The 20,704-nt window shown below is 46.0% G+C and overlaps 2 protein-coding genes across 25 annotated transcripts in view; one reads left to right on the forward strand and one right to left on the reverse strand.

Annotated features, from left to right (window-relative positions):
• Positions 1-20,550, forward strand: Anapc15 (anaphase promoting complex C subunit 15). 22 transcript variants are annotated; one of them, XM_006508279.2, is made up of 7 exons: positions 15,528-15,644; positions 15,890-16,061; positions 16,434-16,518; positions 16,643-16,772; positions 17,255-17,314; positions 17,601-17,738; positions 19,633-20,550. In XM_006508279.2, the coding sequence occupies exons 3-7, from the start codon at positions 16,496-16,498 to the stop codon at positions 19,765-19,767; spliced, it is 486 nt and encodes a 161-aa protein (XP_006508342.1). In that variant the 5' UTR covers positions 15,528-15,644; positions 15,890-16,061; positions 16,434-16,495; the 3' UTR covers positions 19,768-20,550. The 22 variants fall into 22 exon arrangements, with proteins under 22 accessions (XP_011240232.1, NP_001278282.1, NP_001278281.1 ...); XM_030243049.1 differs by lacking the exon at positions 19,633-20,550 and adding an exon at positions 17,895-18,246 and having other exon boundaries at positions 15,534-15,747; XM_011241930.1 differs by lacking the exons at positions 15,528-15,644; positions 15,890-16,061 and adding an exon at positions 1-103.
• The window catches only part of Tomt (transmembrane O-methyltransferase), a 6,605-nt gene continuing 4,404 nt past the window's right edge, over positions 18,504-20,704 (reverse strand). The window contains exons 3-4 of one of the 3 annotated variants that reach the window (NM_001081679.1): positions 19,803-19,999; positions 18,504-19,324 (exon numbers count right to left, since the gene is read on the reverse strand). In NM_001081679.1, coding sequence (NP_001075148.1) covers positions 19,004-19,324; positions 19,803-19,999 — 518 coding nt within the window. In that variant the 3' untranslated portion in view covers positions 18,504-19,003. The remainder of the gene's footprint in view (positions 19,325-19,802; positions 20,000-20,704) is intronic. The other 2 variants (NM_001282088.1, XM_017312403.2) reach the window with 2 other exon arrangements.

The following is a 20,704-nucleotide window of genomic DNA, read 5'->3' on the forward strand; positions in this document are numbered from 1 at the left end:
TGCTTTTTTTTTTTTTTTCCCTGTCCTGGAACTATGTGTGGGAGGCTGGAAGAGAACATCACCTTCTCTGGATCTGGAGTTGCAGATGGTTGTGAAATGCACGGTAGGTGCTCAGAATTGAACTTGAGTCCTAGAGAAGAGCACCCAAGGCTCTTAACCACTGAGAGATCCTTCCAGGCCCTAAACAGATTTAAGAAGTTTATTTATGCATGTATGTGATGCACATGTGTATGTATGTATATATAGACACAGACATGGTCATTTCATGTATGCGAAGTGTAGGGAAAAAGTCTGAGCCCATTTCCAGGTGAAAAAGCTTGCCAAAACCCATCAATCCCCGAGCATAAAATCCCACCAGTCTCTGAAGCCACAGAATCCCACCAATCCCTGAGCTCAAAATTCTACCAATTTCAGAGCTTGCCCCAAGATCAGGTCACGAAATCCCACCTATCACAGTCCACATCTGAAAAACTCCAGCCCCTAAGAAGTCCTATATAAAGCCGCCCCCTGCTCAGTTCTTTGCTGCTTCTCCCTGAGCAGAGGCAGCCACCCTTCTGTGGCTCTTCCAATAAGTCTTTCGTGTGAAGTTTGTTGTGTAGGGTGACCTTTTGGTATTGCTTAGCTCCTGACTGCCTAGACACCTTTTCCTCCAGAGCTCATAGAATAACTTTCAAGGGTTCACTTTTTCCTTCTGCCGTGTGGGTCCTCAGGAGCAAACTTAAGTCCATCTGGCTTGAAGACTAGTGCCTGCTGAGCCATGTGACCAGCCCTAAAATAATGCTTTTTTTTTTATACATAGCTTTTCACAGTAATAATAATTTTTTAAAGAGACATATGGGACATGGAGGAACATGCCTGTGACCTCAGCACTTAGGAGGCTGAAGCAAGAGGAGCCCCACACATTTGAGGGCACCCTGGTCTATACAGCAGGCTTCAGGTTAGCCAATGGTACATAGCAAGATCCTGCCTCAATAAGGAAAAAAAGACAGAGGGAAAGGGGGTGAGGGTGAAATGCTGGAAGTGACTGAGTTAACACAGACTTCTGAACTTCCCTTCCCAGAGGTAAGGTCATGCCTCTGGAGCCTGCCCACGCCACCGTCCCACACCACAGTCTCTCTCTGAACATTGCCAGCTTTTATGGTGATGTGAAGCCTCATGGGAGACAGAAACAAAGCCCTGCATCTCTTGTGAGCCTTGCGTTCAAGCGGAAGCTCAGCTGCTCAGAGCCGTTTCAGGAATCCTGAAGACGAGGCTCAGGCCCTGGCTTCCCCTCCCCTTTCCTCTGTGGCTCTGGCCACACCACGCTGGCCACTGTCCTGTGTCACCCTCTGACCTGTGCATATGCTGTCCTTGGCCCGGCTTCCCTTTCCTCCTCTGTCTTCCTGGAAAATATTAATAATTCTCCAAGGTCAGCAGCTCCTTTATGAAAAGTCTTCCCAGGATGTCTGACTTGTAGTCTCTTCAGTGTCTAGTGGAGGTGGGGTGCCCAACTCCTCTCTATGTCTACTGTAAATTACCTTGAGGGACATGTCTCCTCTTAGACCTGCCTTTGAGCTCTGACACATAAATAAGGCTAGGAAAGATCCCCCATTTCCTCTCCTCAGTCCCCACATGTTCTTGTGCCCACTCTAGGCCTATTTTCTCACAGTGTAAGTGAAGATTACCACCCACCTGCTGCGTAGGCCCTTCAGTCATATTCAGTGACATGGTATAAAGACAGTGCCTGACTCAGTGGGCCGTGATGTATGGACTCTATACTACTACAGATTTGTTGGCATCCCGGGAGGTGATGTTTTGGGATCATATCCTGCTTCCCTGTGCCCTACCCCAGCTGACCCATCAACCCCCTAACTTCCTCTTCTGAACCCCACTCTAGCTTCACCTGGTCTTATAGTGCTTGATGTGTAGTGCATTCAGCCTGCCCCAGGCAATCCTTGGCCGGGCACTACACGTGGCTGTCTCTAAAAGCAGAAGCAGTAGCTGAGGCATCTGTGGGTCATGTCCATCTGTTCTGCCCTGGGAGACACAGAGGTAGACAGTTATGGGACAGAGGCAATGGTCACTGGACTCTTACCAAGTAACTGTTGCCCTGTCAAACCCCAGATCTTTTGCTTTCTGTAGCCTGTGTACCCTACAGGGAAGCTCAGACAATGAGGGACACTCAGAGGTCAGAGTCCTTCCAAGGGCCTGAAGAATGAATCCTCCATCTATATGCTATTCCCAATAGCTCTTCAGGACCAGGTTTTGACACAACTTTGTTCTGTGATCTTCGAAGGAGCTTTGGCCCCTCTAGACCTATAAGGTTCTTAAACGGGCTCATGACTTTGTATGGAGTCACATAACTGAAAACAAGTGTTCCAAAACTTTTTTTTTCCTCTGAGACAGGGTTTCTCTGTGTAGCCCTGGCTGTCCTGGAACTCACTCTGTAGACCAGGCTGTCCTTGAACTCAGAAATTGGCCTGCCTCTGCCTCCCAAGTGCCTGGATTAAAGGCGTGCACCACCACTGCCTGGCATTCCAAAACTTTTGACAAGAGTAAAAAGTTTCTGAATGTCAACAACAACCAAAATGTAATGAACCATCCTAGGTATTTTCTGGCAGGTATTAGCTGTGTTAAACAAGATTGCTACCTGAAACACTTGTGCTCAGATCAAGACTGGGATGCGATGAATTACAGTGTTTTTGCTGTGCATACATTTTCTGTTTGTTCTGGTGTGAATGGGAAATGTCCCCACAGGCTTACTTGTTGTTTTTGTTTTTTGGGGGGTTTTTGTTGTTGTTGTTGTTGTTTTCGAGACAGGGTTTCTCTGTATAGCTCTGGCTGTCCTGGAACTCACTCTGTAGACCAGGCTGGCTTCGAACTCAGAAATCCACCTGTCTCTGCCTCCCAAGTGCTGGGATTAAAGGCACGCGCCACCACCGCCCGGCTAGGCTTACTTGTTTAAGCACTTAGTCTACAGCTGGTATTTTAAAAGGCTATGAAACTTTTAGGAAGTGGGGCCCTGTTGGAGGAAGTACAACCCTGTGGGGGGGTCTTTGAGGTTTTATGGTTTGTCCTAGTTCCTGGTCTCTATCTGTTTCCTGTGTGCAGATGAAATGTGATCAGCCAGCTGCACACTCCTGCTGCCATGCTGTCCCCATCATGATGGACTGTGTCCTCCTAGAACTGTAAACCAGAATAAACCCTTTTGTCAAGGTATTTAATCACAACAGAAAAGTTACTAATACAATGTTCATATAGAAACATAACAGCTTAATTATAGGAAGCAAAGATTGAACATTTTCCTACTGTGATTCCTCAACATGTAAATGTACTTGTTAGACATCTTTCTGGGTGTGCCGTGCATGTCTGTAATTTCATCGCTGAGGATATTGTGGTCAGGAGATCTGCCTGGGCTACTTGAGACTTTATGTTAAAATATCACCCTACCCAAGCCAAGCATGGTGGTGAATGCCTTTGATCCCATCACTTAGGAGGCAGAGGCAGATCTCTGAGTTTGAGGCCAGCCTAGTCAACAGTGTGAGTTCCGTTCCGGGATAGCCAGGGCTACACAGAGAATACATAGAGAAACCCTGTCTTGATAAAAAAAAAAAAAAAAAAAAAAAAAAAAAAAAAAAAAAAAAAAAAAACCACCAACCACCTATCCAAAACAAACAAAAATTACCCACCCCTGAAAAAGGAGTGTATCTTTGAATTATATATTAGAACGTTTTTTTTTAATGTGTATAACTGTGTGTGTGTGTGTGTACTCATGAATGCCTGATAACCATGAAGGCTGGAAGAAGGCATCAGATATCCTGGGGCTAGAGTTCTATTCCCAACACATACAAGGTGTTTCACAGTCACCTATAATTCTAGTTTCAGGGGATCCAACACTGTCTTGTGGCTTCCAAAGACACTGCCAACGTGTAATACACAAACATGCATGAAGTCAAAACACTCGTACACATAAAGATGAAAAAATTAAACAACAAAATCCAGTTAAGAAAATCAGCCTGAGAAGTCAGATTCAAAGGAGGAAACAAGAATCTGCCAGCTGGGTGTGGAGCCTGAGGCAGAGAGACTGCTGTGAAATTGAGGTCAGCCTTTCATACATAGTGAGTTCCAGGACATCCAGGGCACAGTAAAATAAAACAACTGGCAGTGAAGGTGTATACCTTTAAGTCCAGCACTTGGGAAGCAGAAGCAGACAGATCTCTGAATTTGAGGTCAGTCTGTCCTATGGAGTACATTCTGGGATAGCCAGGGCTACACAGAGAGACCCTACCTAGGGACGTAGGGAAGGACAGGATGGGTGGGGGGCAGGCAGAAAGGGTCAGGTCACTAATAGACACCAGGCACAACAAAAACAAAACAAGAGACTGGAGTGATAGGCACAATAAAGCATGCTATAAGGTTCTAGGAAGCATCAAAGATGTGTCCCAAGGCCAAAAGGGTTTTAGTGGGTCTGAAGAGCTGGGGCTTGTTAGCGTATATCATGGAGAGATTGAATTCACATGAGGCCGGATTGAAAATCAGGGCTAGCTGGTTCGTGGTGAGGATTTCAGCTCTTATCCTGGTAATCAGTGAGCGCTGTGATGTCATGAGGAGTCAGATGAAGATGCAGAGCTGGAGTTCTCAGCAATACCACAGCAGAAGGTTGGCTGCATGCTCCTATTGAACCTTTTCTTCAACTGAGCCTACTCTGCGGGTGTGCCTCTGGGAGTCAAGAACGGGGATGGAGTGCACCAGGTGGAGCGGGGAGGCAGAGCTCAGGATGGGTGGAATCAGTCTGATTAAGAACAAAGTGCAGAGAGAAGCGGAGGGGCTGGTGGGGAGGAAGCTTTCCTCGGGAGTCTCCAGGTGTTATGCTACTCGGTGTCCATGGCCTTCAGTGGGGTGTCATGGTTACGTGTTCCAGAGCAGGCATACTTCTACCAGTCTCAGATCTCTGAGATTACTCGGGTCTGAGCTCACTCAGCCTCGTCAGTTCTTGTCTGTCTGGTGACACTGCCACACACGCCCTATACTACTCTACAACTGTCTGGGAATTGTATTGTGGTAAAATATAGACAACACATTGTGCCCGTTTTTGGTTTCTTTATATGTAATGTATATGGGTATTTGGCCTATATGTATATTTGTGCGCCACGTGAATGCCTGGTGTCAGTGGAGGCGGACTCTCCAGAGCCTGATTCCCTAGAAATAGTTACGTGTCTGTGAGCTACTGTGTAGGTGCTGAGGATTGAATCCAGGAACTCTAGAAGAGCAGCCAGTGCTCTTAACCACAGAGCAATCTCTTCTGCTCCTGTCTTGTCTTGTCTTTGAGACAGGGTCTTGCTCCATAGATCAGGCTGGTCTAAAGCTCAAATTGTGTAGCCCTGATACTCAAGGCAATTGTGCAGTCGTGAGCTTATGTGCCAGCACACCCAGCCTTACCTTTGCTCTTTTTTTTTTGTTTTTGTTTTTGTTTTTGTTTTTTGAGACAGGGTTTCTCTGTGTAGCCCTGGCTGTCCTGGAACTCACTTTGTAGACCAGGCTGGCCTCGAACTCAGAACCCACCCCCACCCCCGCCTCTGCCTCCCAAGTACTGGCATTAAAGGCGTGCGCCACCACACCCGGCTCACTTTTGCATTTTTTGAAGGGGGATTTAGCAGCATTAAGTACATCCCCAGTGTTGTGAACGGTCAGCCTGGTTATCTCCTGGAATTTTTCATCATCACAAACTGAAACTTTGCATTCCTTCAAAGACTAATCCATGCCAGGCAGTGGTGGCACACACCTTTTATCCCAGCACTTGGGAGGCAGAGGCGGGTGGAGGCCAGCCTGGTCTACAGAGTCAGTTCCAGGACAGCCAGGGCTACACAGAGAAACCCTGTCTCGAAAAACTAAACTAAAACAAAACAAACAAACTCCTCACTGAACCCTCCCAAGGCCCTGGCTGCTTCCATTCTACTGTCTCTGAGCCACACAACTCCTAGAAGCTTACATCAATGAATCATTTATCAAAGGACAGTGTTGCCCTGTGGTAACCGGCTGACCAGGAGACAGCCTCAGCACTGCAGACACATCCTGAAGCCTTGTTTCTGTCCAGTTTCCATTTAGTTCTTTCTGAGGTCTCTGGGCCTTCCTGCAGGTGTCCATGTAAGAACACACGACAGTGTGATACACGGCATACCACATGCTTGCAGTACATGTATTTATTTTTTCTTTTGTTGCATATTCTTTTTTTTTTCTTGGTGCCATAACAAACTACCACACAGTCCATGGATGAAAACAGCATAACGTATTTTATAGTTCCATGGGCTAAAAGTTCAATTTGCGTCTCTCTATAGGCTAAAACCAGTGTGTGCTCAGATCCTTGTTGCTTGCTGGAGGTTCTCAGAGAAATTTTACCTCCATGATTTTTTTTTCAATATCTGGAGGCCACTTTCATTTGTTAGCCCATTGCTCCTCCTTCCATCTCAAAGTCAGCAATGGGACATCTCCCTGACATCCTCTCTCCTCGTAACGGATTGGAAGGCTCCCCTGGCTTGCAAGACTCACCTGCTGGCATAAGCTAAAACCGTCTCCTCATCTCAAGCTCTTTTATCTACTCTTTACATTTTATTTTACATATAAGAATGTGTATGCGCATGATGCACATGTTCATGGAAGTTGGAAGACAGTAGTGGATTGCCCGGAGCTTGAGTTACAAAGGGCTTGAGCCACCATGCAGGTGCTGTAAATGGAACCAGGATCCTAGGCAAGAACAAGAAATGTTCTTCTTAACTGCTGAGCCATCTTTCCAGATTCCTTTTATCTTTTTTGTTCTTGTTTTTCAAGACAGGATCTGCAAAGTGTGTTAACTTATAATTCCTAGCCAGGCGGTGATGGTACACACCTTTAATCCCAGCACTTGGGAGGCAGAGGCAGGCAGATTTCTGGTCTACAAAGGGAGTTCCAGGACAGCCAGGGCTACACAGAGAAACCCTGTCTCGAAAAGACAAAACAAAACCAAAAACTTAAAATTCCCTAGGTAGCGCAGGCTAGCCTTGAACTTAAAATCCCCTTACCTCATTATTCTGAGTGCTAAGATTACTGGAATATGTAACTACACTTGCCAAGGTCCTTTACCTTAGTGTCTGTACAAACTATCTCTTGTAATCTAAGACAGCACACTCAAGGGGTCTCAGACTGAGACACAGACATCTTTGGGGGTGGTATTTGTTCCATCTGCTATCCTGATGTGATGAAGGTATGTGTTTAAATGCGTGTAAGTTTGGGTTTTCTCAGCCTTTGCTTCCAACACAGAAGGGCTCTTTTCTTACTTTTGTCTGTTTTGGTCAGAGGAAACTTTGACTGCGGTAAGCAAATATATGCAAACCTATCATGAAAATAGAAGCCAGTGAGAGCTCCCTTCCGGAGACTGGCAGTCCAGGGAATTGGGAGTGAATCTAAACAGATCCCTTCCGACTCATCCATTCATCTTAAAATCTATAGGTGATAGTTTGAGTGAGAATTGTCCTTTCATAGGCTAGAGTATTTGAACATTTGATCCCCACTTGGTGGTATTGTTAGAGGAGATGATATACCCTTGCTGGAAAAGTTATGTTCCTGGGGGGTCTCCTCTTCATGTATGCAGTAGATGAGATCTCTCTTTGTACACACTTTCTGTGCTGGCTGCTTTCTGTCATGCTATATTACCATTATAGACTTTTATCCTTTTAGAACTCTTAAGTTCCAAATAACCTTTCTCCTATTAATTACCTTGGGCATGGTATTTATTACAGCAACAGAAATGTAGTTAATGCACAGGTCAAGTCCTGAGACACCTTAGTGAGGTGTCCAAAAACCCTGATGTGGAAGGAATCTTATTTTGGGCTATGGTTCGTTCCTAGGTCAAACTTCCCTGTAGGGCCTCCCAGCTCTCCACAGCATCCCTTGTCATAACTGCTGTCCAGCCTTGGCATTTTCCTCACTCCCCACAGCTCCATCCTATCCAGGAGGGTTGTTTCTGTCCCCTTTCTCTCTGATTCCCAACTATCTTTTAAGACCATCTCTTCTCTGCTCAAGAAATCGTGTGTGTGTGTGTGTGTGTGTGTGTGTGTGTGTGTGTATGGTAGTATACTCCTTTAATCCTAGCACCCAAGAGGCAGAGATAAGTGGATCTCTGAGTTGGAGGCCAATCTGCTCTACAGCTTGAATTCCAGGACAACCAGAGCTACACAGAGAAACACTGCCTTAAACAACAAGAACAAAGCTAAAACAATATGCCTTTCTCAGTGTCTTCTTATGCACCCACAAGATTATGTACCATGCTTTGAAGACAGGGCACCATGCCTTGGATTTGTTTCTCACATAGTACCCATTGACATGGTGAAGACACAGCATGATCCCCGTCAATGCCATTCCCTGGGCATATCACATTCTTTAAGGACTTGCCTTCTCTTGACTGGAATGTCCTCTCCTGACTTTTAGCCTGTAGGTCTCCTTTCCTTCAAGGACCCTTCCACATCTCTCCCCGCATGTTATTCTTCCCAATATCCCCATTTTTCTATTTGCAGAACTGATCTTCATTATAGCATTCATCTCATGAATTAATGACTCCAACACATGAACCAATGGAATAGTCAATTCATTAGATCAAAGGAAAAACTCTGATACTGTGCAAACATTTACTGGGTTCTGGAGATTCAGAGAGAAACCATTCAGATAAATGCCCTTGGAGCCCAGATGATCTGTTTATATCTCCAAGGCAAGTCTGGAAACTTCCAGGGAATTAAGAGTCAGATCTGTGGATCTTTATCATGAAGCACAGCATGGTAATTAAAATGGTCCAGTGTGTAAGGGGACTTAGTGTCAACCTAAAGACCTATATCCAATTCCCTGGACCTACACAGTGGGAGGAGAAAACCAACTCCTGTAGGTTGTCCTCTAACCTCCACTCAAGTGAGTATGCATGTATATACACACATGTGCACTTGCAGGAGCACATACAAACACATAAACATACTAAACAAACATTTAAAACAAAATTTAAAAACATTTTATTTATGTATTTTTTAAACTTCTTTAAAAAAATTTTTTTTCTTTTTATGTATATGAGCACACTGTCACTGTCTTCAGACACTCCAAAAGAGGACATCAGATTCCATTATGAATGGTTGTGAACCCCCATGTGGTTGCAGGGAATTGAACTCAGGGCCTCTGGAAAAGCAGTTGGTGCTCTTCACCTCTGAGCTATCTCTCCAGACCCTATTTATGTGTTTTCTATGTATGAGTGCTCTGTCTGCATGTAAGCCTGCATGCCAGAAGAGGATACCAGATCCCATTAGAGATGGTTGTGAGCCATCACCTGCGGGTGCTGGGAATTTAACTCAGGAATTCTGGAAGTGAATACTCTTAACTGCTGAACCATCTTTCCAGCCCAACAAATGTAACTTTTAAGACATTAGAAGAAAGTTTTGTGAAATGGATTCAAGAATGACATTCTTTTTCTTTGTTTTCAGACTGGCTCTCTTGCATGTCAGGCTGGTCTCAAACTCACCACTTAGCTGAGGATGACCTTGAATTTCTGATCCTCCTGCCTCTACCTTGCTGGTGCTGAGATCTGAAGCATGATTATTACAGCCATGTCTTTCTGTAGTGCCCAGGATCAAACCCAGAGTTTCACGTGTTCTATAAGCACTTTGCCAACTGTGCTATAAGCCCAGCCCAACATTTTTAAATGGTAGATTCAGCTCACGGGAACCACTTTGCTTTCCTCTGTGCGTGTGTGTGTGTGTGTGTGTGTGTGTGTGTGTGTGTGTGTGTGTGGTTTTCCCAGACAGGGTTTCTCTGTATAACCCTAGCTATCCTGGAACTCACTTTATAGACCAGGCTGGCCTTGAACTCAGAAATCTACCTGCCTCTGCCTCCCAAGTGCTGGGATTAAAAGCATGTACCACCACTGCCTGTCTTGGTTTTTCAAGACAGGGTTTCTCTGTGTAGTTTTGGCTATCCTGGAACTCCCTCTGTAGACCAGGCTGGTCTGAAACTCACAGAGTTCTACCTGCCTCTGCCTCCCAAGTGCTGGATTTAAAGGCTTATGGTACAACTGCCCAGCTTAGCCTTAGCTTTCTTATAAGCTTAGTTAGAGCAGGATTCCCCAGGGTTAGGGTGAGGCCGTGAGGAAACTATGAGCATGGAAGTCTCTATAGGCATTATAGATGGTGACTGCCACAGTTTCCTCTGTCACCTGCTCCAGGACTAGCCATGTTCCCAAGATAATGGGAGGAGTGAGTCAGCAAGAACCATAGGCACTGACAGTCACATCACTTAGCCCTGGGCCTTCCTGTGTCCTGCAAACATCTCTGTGTAGGATCACAGGTTTTCATCCAGCCCGAGGGCTATGGGTTTATTTTTGGGTATTGGGAAATTGCCATCTTGAGTGCTTTCCATTCTTCAGAGCTGGAAACATGGTCAGGATGTTAAATTGAAGAAAACAGGAGCTTAGTAATGAGACATCCTCCTTTGCGGTCCTTAAAGAGACCAATAGGACTGAGATAAGACCTCAATGCCCAGAGCCCATTCTATCCTATTCATATGTGCACCACCCAAGCCCTACCCCATCTGAATTTCCTAACACTGTTGCTCTATCCCCATCTATCTAGGTGTGCCCAAGTAGATTCTCACCAAGAGGGCTAACTCCTCAAGGTTCATTTATGTATTTCCTCCTCTGGGGGAAAAAGTGTAAATTCACTTTGTCCAGAGTTCATTCATCTCTCCATTCTCAGTGTTCTCCTAATGTCCTCTGCACATGTTATTTCAACATTAACCATCTTCTTCTGTAATTGTTTCAGTCCCCACTGGGCTGCATTTTTCCCCTAGGGCAAGATTTCTTTTTAAACTCTGTTTATCTTTCTCTCCAGAACCTAACAATGTGTCTGACACTCAGCTGACATTCAACAAATGTCTCCAGCTAATTAGTCACCATGACTTGTTAAACCTCACTGGGGACTTTGGAAAGAAACTCTAAACTACTGGGGACTATCCATGTGTCCAGAGCTGTGATGAAGGGTCAAAGGGGAAGACTGTCTGAGATAGAGAGGAGATAAAGAAGATAGGAGGGACATCTGGGGACAATGATCATAGGAGAGTAAGTGAAATAGCCAGAAGAATGGTCTTGGGGCTGGAGAGATGGCTCAGTGGTTAAGAGCACTGACTGCTCTTCCAGAGGTCCTGAGTTCAATTCCCAGCAACCACATGGTGGCTCACAACCATCTGTAATGGAATTCAATGACTCTTCTGATGTTTCTGAAGACAGGGACAATGTACTCATATACATAAAATAAATAAACCTTTAAAAAAAGAAAAGAATGGCCTTAAAGGTACAGAGACCATCCCACCTCTACCCTCTAGAAGCTTAAAATCTATGGGGGTAGCAAACAGAATCATGGTTTTGTACAAAGTTGGGCCACAGTAGACCTTTTTTTTTTTTTTTTTTTTTTTTTTGGTTTTTCGAGACAGGGTTTCTCTTTATAGCCCTGGCTGTCCTGGAGCTCACTTTGTAGACCCGGCTGGCCTCGAACTCAGAAATCTGCCTGCCTCTGCCTCCGGAGTGCTGGGATTAAAGGCGTGTGCCACCATGCCCGGCTTGTTTTATTTTTAATTATTAGTATAATGTATATGTCTGTGTGTGAATTTGTACATATGAATACAGTGCCCAGCAAGATCTGAAAAGCCCTTGAGTTGGAACTCCAAATGGTTACTAAGAGAATCCAAGTGGTTACCTCTTAATATGTATATAGCTGCTGGGAACTGAACTTTGGTCCTCTGTAAGAGCAGTTCATTTAGCAGTATAACCCCCATTTAATGTATTGCAGATGACAACATAAAAAAGTTTTGATGAATATAATGCCAAAGATAAAGGATTCCACATAATGATAGCAATGAATACTATCACTCTCTCAATCACAGGCTAGTTCAGTGAAAGTCACTGTGCTAGAATACACACATAATCCCTGTCCTTAGGATGATCAGGAGTTCAAGCTATCCTCAGCTACATTGCCAGTTCCAAGCCAGCCCGTAGAATCTAAGGTTAACCATACTAAGGTGAGAGTTTCACCATTTTGATTCAGTAGAGTCTCTTAATTGCTGGGCTACTTCGTCTGTCCCCATACCTCCGGATTATTGTAATAGGCTCCTAAGGTGTCTCCCTGCCCATGCGGCTGTGCTCCCCAATTTTTTTCTAAATGAGACAAAGTAACTGTTAAAATATAAAGCAGATTGAATGCATCTACTGTTCATAACCCCTCACTTGCTCCCTGTACAATAGAAAAGCCAGCGTCCACACTTGACCTATCTGCAAGGCGGCATCCATCTGATTACTACCGCCTGTCTGTCTTCATCCATGTTTTCATTACATAGGACACTGTGCTGAAACCCTTCTAGGGCTTTGACATGAGGTGCTTGGTCTCTATCCATTTACCTACCTGCCTACCTATATACCTACCTACCTACCTACTTATCTATCTATATATCTATTCATCCATCTACTATCTTCTATCTACCCCCCCCCTTTTTTTTTCAAGACAGGGTTTCTCTGTATAGCTCAGGCTGCCCTGGAACTCACTTTGTAGACCAGGCTGACCTTGAACTCAGAAATCTGCCTTCCTCTGCCTCCTGAGTGCTAGGATTAAAGGTGTGTGCCACCACGCCCGGCTCCTATCTACCCCTTTTTTCTCCTTCACTTCTTCCCTTCCCACTCCCCAACTACTCAAAAGTTGCTATCCCATTGATTTTCTTGTCCCCACCCCCTAAAATATTACGCCTATAAATTCTGTTTTTCTGGAGCAGAGGACCAACCTAGGTTTTATCATTGAACTAAATCCCAACCCCCTACCTACAATATTTTATTCTAAGTATTTACTCCGATCTTAAAACTGTTATTTATATTATTTGTAACTTCTTTATTGTTTCTCTCACTGGAACAAAAGCTGCCACCACAGGAGGGTCTATTTGTTCACTGATGTATATTCACTGCTCAGAAGTGATGCACATATATTTGGTTTTGTGGGTTCATTTATTTTCTATTTTGGGACAGGGTCTCTTTATGTAGCCTTGCTGGCCTATAATTCACAGATATTCTCTTACCTCTGCCTTCTAAATGCTGGGGGTTGGGCGTGGGGGCGGGGCATGTGCCGCTTCACCTTCCAAGATGCCATACTTGCAAACCCCAGGAAAAGATTCTTACAATATTTCTGTGTTTTTAAAGAAACCAACATTGTCACTACATCTAGTTAACAATTTTTTTCTGATGCACATTTATTTGGTGTGCAAGGCAGCAGAGAACTGCTACAGTGTGCACATGCAGGTCACAAGACAACTTGTGAGAGGCAGCTTTCTCTTTCTACCATGTGGGTCCAGGGATTGAAGTTGGGTCCTTGGTTTGTTAGCAAGTGCCTCTACCCACTGAACTATCTCACTGTCCGTTATTTTTATTTTTAAAATTTGCACCTGTTTTTGTGAGAGACAGGGGCTTATACATTTCAGGCTGGCATTGAGCTTGCTACATAGCCCAGTCTAATCTTGAACTTCACATCCTCTTGTCTCAGGTCCCTGAGTGCTACAATTTTAATAAGCAGAGCTTGCTAACGTTTGAAAACGTTTGAAGCTGAAGCTGACCTCTTGGGCCATACAATCAGATTTGATAGGAAGCACATACGGAACCTCTTGAACAGTTCTATCTCATCACTCTTCACCAGAGCCAAGAACAGGAGGAAAACCAGGCAGATTATCATGCTAGTTACAGAAGAAACAGCGTAGACAAAGAATGTACAGGCCTGGGGAGATACCTTAGGGGTTAAAGTGCTTGTTGTAAAAGAAGCCAGGATTGGTGTTTGGGTCCTCAGAACCCACATGATTGCTGGATGGTTATGGCAACCAGCCTGTAATTTCTGTAAAGACAGAGAATTCTCAGAGAACCTGGATAGTCAGACCAGCGATAGCAGGGACTTGTGGTATTGAATAAGAATAAGATAGAAGAGCAATTGAGGAAAATTCCCAGCATCACTCTTGGGCCTACACATACATACACATGCATACACACACACACACACACACACACACACACACACACGATGTTCAAACACACATATACATAAGATAAAATTTTAAATAGATAAAAAAGAGGCCAGCGTGGTGTTACACAGCTTTAATACCAACAGGAAGACTTCGAAGCCAACCTGGTCTAGATAGTGAATTTCAGGCCAGTTAGGAATACGCAATGAAACCTTGTCTCAAAAAAGAAAAGTAAATATTATGAATATGATGTAGTTCCATGACAGAGGCTTGTCTAGCATGTTCAAGGTATCCTCTCAGAAAGAAAAGAATGGATGCCGGGCAGTGCTGGCGAATGCCTTTCATCCCAGCATTTGGGAGGCAGAGAGGCAGAGGCAGAGGCAGAGGCAGAGGCAGAGGCAGAGGCAGAGGCAGGTGGATTTCTGAGTTCCCTGTCTCGAGAAACCAAAATTAAAAAAGAAGAAAAGAGGGGCTGGTGAGATGGTTCAGCGCTTAAAAGCATTGACTTCTCTTCCAAAAGTCCCGAGTTCAAATCCCAGCAACATGGTGGCTCACAACCATCCGTAACGAGATTTGATGCCCTCTTCTGGTGCGTCTGAAAAACAATTACAGTGTACTTACATATAATAAATAGATCTTGGAGGAGTTGGAGGAGGAGGAGGAGGAGGAGGAGGAGGAGGAGGAGGAGGAGGAGAAGGGTTCAAACAGAAAACCGAGTCTGAGAGAACAGAAGGGAAGAAACAGATGTTTCTTGGAACGCAGCAGCACACACGGCATCCACACAAGCGAACATTTCTGGAAACCATACTATTTCGAGGAGATTAACACGCAAACACCGCCGAGTGGCAGGAGGGCGGGACTAGTCGAACGCAGGCGAGGGGCTAGCCTGGAGAAACCCTGCCGCTGGAGATTCAAGGAGGAGCTGACAGGTAGGCGGGGCAAGCGAGGGTCCTCCCCCAACTAGTACGTAACTAAAGTACATCAACATCACTTCCGGCTCGGTGTTGAAGCGGGAAACAAAAGGAGACGCAAGACGCATGCGTTAGTGAGTCCCGGATTCTGGTGGGTTCTTCCGCTCAGACCTGGGGAAACGCTTCCGGGTCGCCGCCGGCTGCCGGCTCTTGGCGCGGTAAGTGCGGAAACGAGACTGCTGCCGTTTCCTTGCTTGTTCTTTCTTCCGGCTTCCAGAGAAACCCAGTTCCTTTGACTCGCTTCCCTAGCAGTTCATTTTCCCCATTTTTACTCTTAAAGACATCCTGCTCACTGGCCGTTTCCTAGAGTCTAAGCCCCACCCATCGCACATGGTCCGTCATGCATTGGTTTCACTTCCTGTCACCCAGCATTTCTTGCAGTTAATTGGCTTCGGCCAGGCCGCGCGCATTTTGCGATTAGCATCCCTATAAGGTCAAAATCCTGACGGAGACCCGCCCCTGCCTCCTTCCTGTTGGTCAATCTCGCAGTCATTATCATAATGAGCAAAGAATGGGCGGTGGTGGGTAGAATTTTAGTATATAAAATCTGTCAGTGCTTTCGGGATCGTGGTGGACGCGCCTTTTTTTTTTTCCCCCATCACACGGACCTGGGGGGGCTTTGGTCTAGGGAATGACAGCGTCTAGTTCTGCGTGGGTCAAATTAAGTTGGAACAAAAGCTAGAGTAGGGCCGGGTGTGGGGGCTGGTATACGCCTTTAATCCCAGCATCCGGGGGCTGAGGCATGCGGAGCTCTGTGAGTTTGGGACTAGCCTGGTCTATATAGAGAATTCCACGACAGTCAGGGCTAAATATTGTAACCCTGTTTCATTTACTAAAAATAGGGGGAAACACCAAGGTAGACACCAACTCTATTTTTTCCTGTGCCCTTCCTACAGTGCTGGGCCAGGATCCCTGCCTTGCGTAGGATTTAAGCCCCCATCGAGTGTGTGGCCAAAGTCAAGCTCTACATGTCACTGGGTTTGTGAGCCAGGGCGTTTTAGTTCAGCTTCTTGGTGACCTTCCTGGTCAGCAGCTTCAGCCCACAGAGTTGATTTTGTTCTCTTCCATGTTAGTTCATTCTTCATTTGTTTGTTATTTACTCATCCCTCTGAGAATTTCTTTTATCCTTGGTTGTGTGTACTGCAGTTTGACTGGTTGGTGAGAGAGGTGGTTCATGTCCACACCATTTTGCACTGGTTGGATGTGACATGAATCAAAAGAGCAAAAAATAAGTTTTGTGGTGCGTGTGTGTGTGTGTATTTAAAATGAATTTTACTAGATCTCTGCTATTGCTAATCTTGTGCATAATCACAATGCCACATTCCATCTCTGGCTCCCAGTCTCTTCTCTCTTTAAGCAACATACAGCTTTACTCATTATTTTCTTTGTTTGTCGTAATAACTGAGGATGATATAATTTTAATTATCCCCATTCTTACAGATGAGGAAACTGAGGCCCAGAGAGGTTAAGTGTATTGGCCAAAATCAAAGAGCTAGTAAGTGATGGAGCCAGGACTCAAACTCAGGTCTGTCTGATTTCAAGAGGGCAGGGCAGCTTCTCTGCTACCCACCCAATCCACCCTATCCCTAAATCAAATTTCAACTGCATCAAAACAAAACAAAACATATTCACGTGACCCTTTCCCTCAGCTTAGGAGCCATGTCCACCTTGTTCCCGTCACTCTTCCCTCGTGTGACTGAGACACTGTGGTTTAATCTGGACCGACCCTGTGTGGAGGAGACAGAGCTGCAGCAGCAGGAGCAGCAGCATCAGGCCTGGGTGAGTGAGGACCCAGTGCAGCATGGAGGTCTACCACCGGGCCGTGAGCTTGCCTTACGCTGGAGACCTGCTTAGAAAAAGGTTCCTCTGTGGGGAATAGTCAAGCTGAGTTTTGGGGGATAAAGTTCTTATTTTGTGGCACCCTAACTCGCTGAGGGACCATAGGATTTCGGGGGTAGATTAGATAGATGTCAAGCCCCTGACAGCCTAGGATCTTTTCTATACATCACAGAACTTAATAATTTCACTTTCACCAGAATTATATGAAAAAAAAAAACAGAGGCCCAAAGACTTTCCATATGTCTATCAATTTTATAAGGAACAGATGACAGGAGAGAGATTGCATCTTCCTGAGAACTGGGGGGAGAAGCTTTGTTTCAACATTTGGGGTCTCTTCAGGGGTAGGGGAAGCCAGTCCAATGCCCCTGACCTGCCCTGCTTGTGCCTTGGCCCTACTTTCCCCCCTACTCCTTTGCCCACAGCTCCAAAGCATCGCAGAGAAAGACAACAACCTGGTACCAATTGGCAAGCCGGCCTCAGAGGTGAGTGGTTCCTGTGGGTGGGGCCTATGTGAAGCCCAGTAGAACAAGGCTTTACTTTAATGGCCTTACTTTTGGCTCAGTACAATTGTGGTTTTCAATCTGGGAAGACAGAAAACGTGGGAACCTGAGGGGCTATGCATTGTGCCTAGTACTAAGGACCTTCAGGTCATGCAGCAGCCTGCCAGACTCAAGGCAGGCAAGGTTGGGAAGGTGGAAGCTCCAAGTTGGCCAGCTCTTGACCTGGTCCAGGCGCCCTGAGGCCTACAGAATCTTTCTGCTCTACCAGCACTACGATGATGAGGAAGAAGAGGATGATGAAGATGATGAGGACAGTGAAGAGGATTCCGAAGATGATGAGGACATGCAAGACATGGATGAGATGAATGACTATAATGAGTCACCTGATGATGGAGAGGTCAATGAGGTAGGCGGGGTGTAGGGGAGTGCCTTTGTTCCTAGGCTCCTGCCCCTGATCTAATTGATGGCCAAGGCATACAGAAACCCTGGCTGTACCCAGGGGCAGGATCTGGGCTGAGGCTGGCTGAGGCTCCTCCCCACCCACACCCAGCCTCCTCTTCAGGTGGACATGGAAGGCAACGAACAGGATCAGGACCAGTGGATGATCTAGGTAGACAAGCCAAGGTGGCCTCAGTGATTCCAGACCACCCCAACCTATTTTGAATCTACAGCCTCAGCCCCTCAGCCTGCAGAACCAGCTTGTGGCTGTAGTGCCTAAAGCTTTCCCTTAGGCACTTTCTCAGCTACTGCCAGGACAAGGTCTCCTTGGGCCCTTCCAGGCCATGAGTCTTCCCTTGAATCCCAAGAGCCTGAGCCCATCCCACCTTCCTGGCTGGTACCTCACTCCTTGGTTGCCAGGTGTGGTCCCTTTCTAGCCCTCTTTAATAAAGACACAGGACTGATTGTTTCCCCAATGTCTATTCCCTGTTTGTTGGTGGGACCCAGAGTTCAGAATCTTTTCTTGGACATTGGGACGGGGTTATGTAAGGACTCTCAAGCAAACCTAATGGACCATGTTGGCCAGGATCAGAGCCCAGGTTTCTGTGATTGGTAATTCTTATGGCCTAGCTTGTACCCAGATGTTCCTACAGGGTCTCAGTGTCTGCAGCTGCCTCTGATCTCATCTGAATCTCATAGGTGTGAGGCTCTGGGCTTCTGCCAACCAGATGTCTTTTTTTGTTGTTTTAATTTATTTATGTTATGCTTAAAAGTGTTTTGTCTGTATGTATGTATATCACATGTGTGCCTGTGCTATGTGAGTGCTGGGAATTGAACCCAGGTCCTTTAGGTAGGGAGCGTCTGGCAGTGCTCTTAACTGTTGAATTATCTCTCCAGCCCCTTCAGCCAGCTGTCTCAGTGTTAAGAGTAAACTGAATCTCAGAGGAGGGAAAGATTCACTTGGAGGGAGCAATCAATAACTAAATTGACAGCTCAAGCCTCTTGCTTCCAGTTCCTGATTTTCTATGAGGGGACCTTGTAGGACCAAAAAGGCTAATAGAATTTGACACTTCAGATTAATATGGAGGTTGGAGGGGGACAAAGTTGAAAAGAATGCCTCCCCAGCCTGACCATAGCATGTGTTGGATACAAGACAGAGAGGGAAACGAGATATTCTGAGGTCTGCTTGAATGGGGTTGGAATTGTATTAGTAAATATCTCAGGTCCTGGACCTCAGCCGGGTCCAGTATAGGTGAGTTGGGCTATGCCATCTTTAATGGCAGGGAAGTCTGGGAGGCTGGTGTGGTGAAGGCGGCAGCGATAGCGACCACAGCTCTTGGTGTACTGTAGGAAGCGGGGTGCACCAGGAAAAAGCACATGGTCAGCCAATACAGTGGCGCCATGTGGGAGCAGAGCATGGGCCTCCAGTAGCTGCAGATCCCTTAAGTAATACCGAGGTCGGTGTGCCAGGAGCACCAGATCTGCACGATTCAGCTGGTGCTGAGCTCTTAGGCGTGGGATCACTTCCTCTGAGCTGCCTGCAATGAGCTCCACCTGTGGGGAAAGCCATAGCTGGAGGTGAGGAGAACTGCTTTTCCACGCTAGACCCCACCGGGATCTGGCTGATTTATGCCAGGTATTAATCTAGGCCTTCACAAGTGTCTCAAACGTTTCCTCTGACCTCAGAAATCCAGTAGTCAGTTTCAGTATTGTAATTCTATTGTGTGCCCATGAAGAAGCTGAGAATCAGAGGCTATGTGTTTCCCCTGGGGTCACATGACTAACCAAAGACTAAGATTTGGACTCAGACTTGCTGAGCTATGGAGAGTTTCCTTTTAGCTGCTGCTTTTGTAACCCCGCAGGAAGTAAGTGCAAAAGACTCGGGATTGTGGGTAGGAGCAGCATGCCCTCCAGGATGCCAGCTGCCTGAGTGGAGCTGCTTCCTTGAATGGGAGTCCCTCATGAAAGAGGCCTGGTCTGAGCAATTCCTGGGATAGCTGAAGAGATCAGCGTTGGGGCGATAGGGGCTGACCATTTGCTCATCGAAGCCTGCCAGCCGGATGACTTTTTCAGCCACTGCTGCTGTACGTGAGTCCCGCTCCACAGTGAGAAGGCGACTTCCAGGGGGCAAGGCTCGCGCAATAAGCAGTGTAGAGTATCCACAGTATGTGCCCAGCTCCAGCACACAAGCAGGGGCCTTCTCTTCCACCAGCCGCATCAGAATCTGACCTATGGGTCAAGATGGCTATTTTAGAAGACATTGAAAACAGGTGTGCCCAGAATCAAACCTGCTGTGCTTTTCTGAATGTGGTGTTTATGTGTGAGGCTGACAGGCTGCTTTCCCCTTTCCCACACCTGTCTCCATCCACCTGGCCAACTTGAAGAGAAGCCTTCCAGTCTCAGTTTAGATGTTTCTTCCTCCAGGAGGACCCAGGCGAAATATCCACCCTACCTTCCAGGTTCCCGAGACATTTTCAGTTTCATGCTCAAATGCACTTCCCCATTGCTGATTGTCTTTGATTTTGGAATTGAATAAATCTCTTAATACTTAGAAGTACTTGTGCTATCTCAGCAGACAGCTATCCTGAGTTGGTTGTGGAAGCCTCTTTGGTAGGGAAGAAAGTCTAGAACAGATAATTACAAACCTCTGAGTTATGGCTATTCCCCTATGTTATGATCTCTTTGAGGCCAGCATTTGTGGCTGGTTACCCTCTGTGATCTCTGCCTCCCTCAGCACCTGGCACAAAAGAGTGGCAATAAATGTCTGCTGGATAACTGAATAACTTGGTCCAGACTCCTCATTTCTAAATGAGGGGGGGAAAATGTCATAACGCAATCACGAAACTTCCTAATTTACCCAGGTAAGCAGTGGGCCATGCGAGGTTTTTCTTCACCGTCTTGGGTTTATTTCTCAAACAGAAGGGTAGGGAAAGG

The sequence above is a fragment of the Mus musculus genome, chromosome 7, assembly GCF_000001635.26.
Source record: "Mus musculus strain C57BL/6J chromosome 7, GRCm38.p6 C57BL/6J".
Taxonomy (NCBI): Eukaryota; Metazoa; Chordata; class Mammalia; order Rodentia; family Muridae; genus Mus; species Mus musculus.

Coding starts and splice junctions, on each gene's coding strand:
- Anapc15 (XM_011241930.1), top strand. CDS start 16,496: ATGGAGCCAGGACTCAAACTCAG. Junction 17,315..17,600: donor TTGGCAAGCCGGCCTCAGAG/GTGAGTGGTTCC, acceptor CTGCTCTACCAG/CACTACGATGATGAGGAAGA. Junction 17,739..19,632: donor ATGATGGAGAGGTCAATGAG/GTAGGCGGGGTG, acceptor GTAACCCCGCAG/GAAGTAAGTGCAAAAGACTC.